This window comes from Morone saxatilis, unplaced genomic scaffold (assembly GCF_004916995.1).
Source record: "Morone saxatilis isolate NCDOM2014 unplaced genomic scaffold, NCSU_SB_2.0 Contig2, whole genome shotgun sequence".
Lineage (NCBI taxonomy): Eukaryota > Metazoa > Chordata > Actinopteri > Moronidae > Morone > Morone saxatilis.
In genome coordinates, this window is record NW_023339762.1 from 2880207 (window position 1) to 2886593 (window position 6387).

Sequence of the window (6387 nt, forward strand, 5' to 3'; positions counted from 1 at the left end):
GTGTGTGTGTGTGTTACCTTCTTGCCCCCTGGAGAGCAGGTGTCGGGTGGAGGGGTGCTGGTGATGTTCAAGGGGCTGGAGCCACAGCTGGAGGGGGAGGAACCTCGAATCCTGATGGAGACACACACAGATGGTTGCAATGACTGAAACACACTTCGCCTCAATCTCAGCTGCAAACACCTGCCCTGAGTCACAGTTGTTCATTCCAACCTCGATAAAAGGTACAATTACATCCACATCCTGATACATGTGACCTACATGCAGCATATTTTTAACACTTTTAACACCGGAATTTGTCGGCGTTGCCATGACAATAAGTAGATATTATATCTATCAGTGGAAATAACTGGTGTAATTTTAGCACCACAGCAGCTATCTGAGTCAGCGTTAGCCCGCAGGATTCAGAGCTGAGCCGGAGAGCCTGCAGTATGAACACAGTGTCCTGTTTTACACTGCAAACAACTCGTGGCACGTTTTTCACATGATCAGAAACGATTCAAAACATACAAAGTGATATGTTGTGTGAAAAGGTCAAGTCCTGCATATTTTATGTCATGTAACTTTCCCAATTTGCCAAGCACCTAGAGCTGGCTTCTGATATCTGATCACGCCATAACATCTCTCTGCGTGTCGCCTCCTTCGCCATCATCCGCATTAAAAACTAGGCCACAGAGATTTTCCAGGCAAGGACAAACAGACTGAAAAATACACCATTTCCATGTGCTCTCACCTCTGGATCTCCATCACTTCCTCTGCTATCATGCGTCCGATCTTGCCGGCTCCCGCTCTCGTGCCGCCGGGGATGCCGGGCACCGTCTGTAGCGCCCGCCTTCCTCCACCTGCCAATCAACAGCAATCAGGAACAGGAGATTTTATTCATTGTGAGTTTATTAATGCAGGGCATTAGTGACAACATCAGTGTCTTTTTTAAAATAAATTAGCTGAACATGAAGGATTGGTGTGAAGTGGTATTTTACCCTCTGAGGTGAGAACACTATCCATGCTCTGTGGCGAGGCCGCAGATTGAGGGTAATCTGATCCTTCCATCATAGGACACCTGGAGAGATTAACACACATGTGGACATGTTCTGGTATGTTCTGGTATGTTCTGGTATGTTCTGATATAGAGGTGTGAGTGTCCTCGGCTACTTACGAGACGACAGTGTTGGTGGAGACGATGTACTCCACCTCCTTGGTCCAGGGGTTCATGAAGCTGAACCATCGGCTCCTCAGCGTGATGAAGGAGCCGTCTTTGATCTTGAATTTGTAACAGTTGGTGTTGATCTTCTCTCTCATCTGCAGCACTGTGGACGGAAAAAACACACAGACGTATTAAAGACTGGACTCGTTCACTCAGCTTAGTGGCTGCACCATTAACATCCATTAAGTTACTTTGTCTATCCCTCAGCAGGTACCTTGTCTGTGGCACTCCGCCAGGTGGCCGATGTCGTCCTGGTGGAAATACTCGTAGAAGGAGGTTCCCAGCAGCTCTTGGGGCAGGTAGGCTAGGATGGCTGTGGCTCTGGAGGGACAGATAAAAAGGAGAAAGGTTGTGGTTATTCACAGCTACAGATGTGTGGCCCCTCACAACCAAGTCCTGAACATAATGATATGCACCGAAAACAAAGCTTTTTTAGCTTTTTTTAAGGTTAAAACTCTAATATAAGGTTTAGTATCACAATACTCAATATCGAAACGATACTGACTACTGAATACTAAACACAAAAAATCTTTTCAGTATTATCTTAGTTTTATTAAGGATCGGCTCGTAAAAAAAAAGATTCTTTATGATTTTACAGAGCTTGCATTTTACAATAAAGCCTTTTCTCCCTTACTTTTTTTTTCTTTAAACAGCGAAACTAGAAAAGGGGTAAGAGGGAATGAATAAGGACAGTCACATGATTTGTACACTGACAGTGGGTTTCCATTCTGCAGTATCAGCAGAAATGGACAGATGATGATGATTGGGGGGGGGGAGAAGTCAAACTTCACCAACAAGGGGCAGTGGTGGTACAAAACCAGTAAATACAGACAGTTCCACTTGTGGCCTCTATCTCATCTATGCACAGTCACTGTGGACCTCTTTCCTGCTTTGTTATATTTTTCCCAGTGAGAACAAAATGTTCTAAACAACCCTACACTACAGACTCCAGAAATAAACACAGAGATAAGCTAAGGAAGCTTAACTGCTAAGGACTTGGCACATGTTGAACTTTATATTCCCATCATAAAAAGAAATCAAGGCTCAGTAGGTCACATTTGAAGCGCAACCTTAGTCTCAGTTTGATCCAAGAGAGCTCTCACGCGTCTCACCTCTGGTCGACGAAGACGAATTTGCCGTCGATGGCGTGCCGGGAGACATACTCGGTGGGCTTCACCCTGATGTCTGCCAGGCTGGGTTGGGGGACGATGTGGGGGTGCAGGCGGCCGATGGCCACCAGGCAGCTCAGGTTGCAGCCCTCGTTGTCGGGCTCGTTGTCCTCGTCGAGACCCATCTTGGTGGGCGGCCAGCTCTTCAGGTAGCCCGTGCTGTGGATGGTGCAGAAGCTCTTACGGTCCGCTGTAACGAAGGGAGTCGGGGGAGAGAGATGCAGCGTTAAAGGTTATAACTGGAAATGGACTGGGACCATTTTAGTGGGATGCCATCCCCATGCTGCGAGGATGATGGGAGATTCTTACAGTTCAGTGAACTGAATTACATTTATGATAATAAAAGCAGCTCTGATTACAAAATAGGATTTTGCACAGAGTACAGTGTTATGCTTCCTGCCAATGATTGGGACTGGTTTTTTGCACCTGCCTGTCACATTGCTGTATTTTGTATCCTCTGATGAAAGTCAGATAGACGGAAAACTTGCTAGATAAAGTGATGTGTTGCATTGATCTACAGCGGAAATCTTTACAAAACAGGATTCAGAAAGCCACATTTAAGATCTTTCATGCTGTCTTTAAGAGTTTAAATGTGACAGCTCCACAGAATGAATAAAAACAGATGAGACAAAAGCATTCTTTGTAAACTGAACATGTAAAAAAGCATAATACTGTCTGAAGCTACAAAATAATGTGCTTTATTGTTTGCTTGCTTTATTTTCCTGTTTTAACATAATATTACTGTGTTAAGATTTACAACCAGCTACCAACATAATAAAGCTACATCTATAATTATTATTTTAGACCAAAATCCTGCTCAGGACGTTGTTTAATACATTTTGACATTGTTCTTTTAAAAAATGAATGAGCACAATCCATGTTTCACTTCACAACCACATTTAGTTTCTGCTTAAAAACCCTCCTGCTTCCCAGGGGAGCATTCATCCCTAGAGGAGCAGTTTGCCTTCACACAGTAAATAACCAGTGCTAGATTTTCCCTTACATCATCCACAACAGGAAGTCAATTAGAAAATGCTCAGGCTAGGCTGAACTCCAATGTACCATTAAATGACTCTCATCTCAGTCGAAGGTTTAAGATTAGGACTCTAAATGATTTAGTTTAATATACGCAGCATAACATTCATCTCATTCCAACAGATACAGACAGAGTTTCATTCCTTGGCTTATGCACACAGGATGCATTTCAAACACATTTATTTTTCAGTGGTCTATTTTCTTCTGCTTTCTGCTTATAACTACAGTGATACACAATGTGTGTGACGAGGCGAGCCGCCATTGTTTCCTGCTACGGATGAGTAGAAACCAAACTCGCAGTGCGTCACCGCTGCTCGTGGCAAAAAAATCAACATGGTAACAGACATAATGCCAAAGCGGTCTCCATAAACCAATGGGTGATGTCACAATAGGTTCACACTCGGCCTGCATCCTGTACAGGCAGACTTTAACAGACTAAGTACCAGCAGGTTCCAAGTTTAAAATAATTATCTCTCCATTTCCTCTGTCCCTGTAAAACAGCTGGGTAATAAAGTTTTTTAACACTGACCTATTGCAAAGGGGTGTGTTATCTAGTTTATACAAGACAATCCATGTAGCTGCACCTCTACTTTAGATGGGAAAGAAGGAACTCCATCACACACATCAGGAATGTCTTGGCGGTTAGCAGTTAGTTGATATATTCTTGTTCAATATGTATTAGGCAGGGGCTGCTACAGTTCAAATGCTTCATGCTCTTCACTGAAGCAGTAGTAATCTTGCAAAACTTTTTTCCAGGAATAGATGAAAGCTTGTCTAAGATGTAGGTGTGAGTTCTGGACTGGAGTTAACACCTTCGTAAATTAACTATATGTGACGTGCTTACTGAACTTGACCCTTTAACAGCCATATACTGGGTGGTCCTGCAGGACTGAAATATCAACTATCTTACTTGCCTTTTTCTAAATGACTTGTTTTCTTTCCTATCTCATTTTCAAAACTTAACTCTTTTTCCTCCCACAGTGAAACACAAAGCACGACATCAGAGGGAGAATAAAGTTTGCCTCTATGAAATATTTAGCTAAACACTAAGACTTCATTCAACATGAATGGTGACGCAGCCAATCTGGGTTGCGTGACTGAGCTTGAATGGCCTGCAAATGTTCTTCTGACTATAAAAGACACTTAGTTTACACTCCAGTTCACCCCATCAGTAACTAGGCAGGGCGACAAGCCATATGTTTCATCTGCTCTCAGTCCACTGCAGCACAGATGACGCAATGAGCTGGACAGAAAGAGGAAGCGCGCCAGAAAACAAACCCTCCTAAAGTGTGACGAGATAAAGACTTATATCTTGCTAAAAGCTTGAGTCTCATTAGCAGACAATGAATTCATGGTGATGCTGAATAATTCAGGCAGTCGTTTAATGCATTATGGCTCAACTGACATTTCTGTGGTATATAAAGGAACTACAAAAGTTGTGTCTCTCCTGTGTGTTACCAGTTGCCGGGACAGTACGAAAATGCATTAAAACTGACTGCAACCCTGCTTCCGATGCCATCTAGAACTTCAATTTTTAATTTTCCTGCCTAGTGTGTCCCAACCTCCAAGTGATGTAACACTGTACCATTAGTGTTCTGCTAAAAATCATCGTGTGCAAAGTTGACTCGGGGTGCTTTCACTTATAACTTGAACCCTGGTGCGTTCACTTAGCACGGTTTGAAAGCTGCGACTTGAACTCTGATACGAACTACAGAACCGGACCGAGAGTGTCTGAAAAGGTGAGCCTCTGTTTGACTTCAAAGCTCTTACACTCTAGTGCATTTGTGGTCTGAAGGCAAAGCAGACCGAGCACAGTATTTTGTGATAATAGATGATGATGATATATGATTTAAGCATCAATTCAAAAGCAAAAGTCCTCTGATAGTGAACTGCAGACAGCAGATCATTCAAAATATGAGAAAATTGGTGGATGCCGCAAGTTCTCCTAAATCTGTCGTACAAGCCACTAAAGAACAAACAAGTGAGGTATATAGAGTATCATTTTTATTTTTTTTTTGGTCCAAATGAACTCAACTACAAGAGTGAAAACTGCCTCACTCATTCCAGCAATTATCAGTCCCATGACTATTGCAAGTTCTACTCACATTTTACCAGAAACACTGATCATTTAGTGCTATTTTAAATCTCTCTGGGCTATAATTACCTTTGGAAATCCCTGCTTTGACATCACAGTTCAGCTGTGGCTAGAAGGGCAACACCTTATCCAACAGCTTAGCAGCCATAAGAAGTGCTGCTATAGTGTTGAGTTGTATGCAAGATTCTGTTTTTGACAGGCCAGTTTGGTGAAATAAGGGTTCAGTAAATACATTACTAAATACATGAACTTAAAGAGGCCAACTTCCTTGGTTGTGTAACGCAGACGCTCTCATGCTAACTGAGGTGTGATGCCTGGTTCTAATAAGGATGTGCCTCTAAAAATAGAATAAGAGGCACACCAGGAAATCAGGCTTTTGCTTTTATAAGGAGGTAACTGAAAGGCTGAAAAAAAAAAAAAAACTACGTAGTACGTGACGCAAAGGCTGAAGGGAGAAAAGAGTCCTTGACTGGCACTCAAAGTTGAAAACTGGCACTCAAAGTTGAAAACTGATGGGGTGCAGCACAAAGCCTCTCCTACAAGGCCTTCTGGGAGAGGCAGCATTAAGCATTTAATGGCAGGAAGAGGATTGTGGGTGACATTTACACAAAGACAACTCCACTTATCACTCTTATAACATGTTTTAAGAGAACAGTGCCGTACCTTTTTTCTTAGAACAGGTGGAGGGAAAGTCTTTATCCTCTACTTTGACAGAGGGTCTGTTGCATTTCATCCTGCAGAAAAACGACCGTCTGGCCCCAGAACAGAGTCTAGATGGACCAGGGGTGATGTCTGTCTTCACTGGAAGGCCAGCTGCAAATACACACATAAAACAGTTAACATAGCAACAGCTTTCAATCTACATATGTGTGATATATATATATATA

At 42.7% G+C, this 6387-nt stretch overlaps 1 protein-coding gene across 1 annotated transcript in view; it reads right to left on the minus strand.

Annotated features, from left to right (window-relative positions):
- The window catches only part of arntl1a (aryl hydrocarbon receptor nuclear translocator-like 1a), a 27765-nt gene that overhangs the window by 6084 nt on the left and 15294 nt on the right, over positions 1-6387 (minus strand). The window contains exons 12-18 of the mRNA XM_035664649.1: positions 6164-6313; positions 2314-2560; positions 1416-1522; positions 1154-1304; positions 978-1057; positions 731-839; positions 18-111 (exon numbers count right to left, since the gene is read on the minus strand). Coding sequence (XP_035520542.1) covers positions 18-111; positions 731-839; positions 978-1057; positions 1154-1304; positions 1416-1522; positions 2314-2560; positions 6164-6313 — 938 coding nt within the window. The remainder of the gene's footprint in view (positions 1-17; positions 112-730; positions 840-977; positions 1058-1153; positions 1305-1415; positions 1523-2313; positions 2561-6163; positions 6314-6387) is intronic.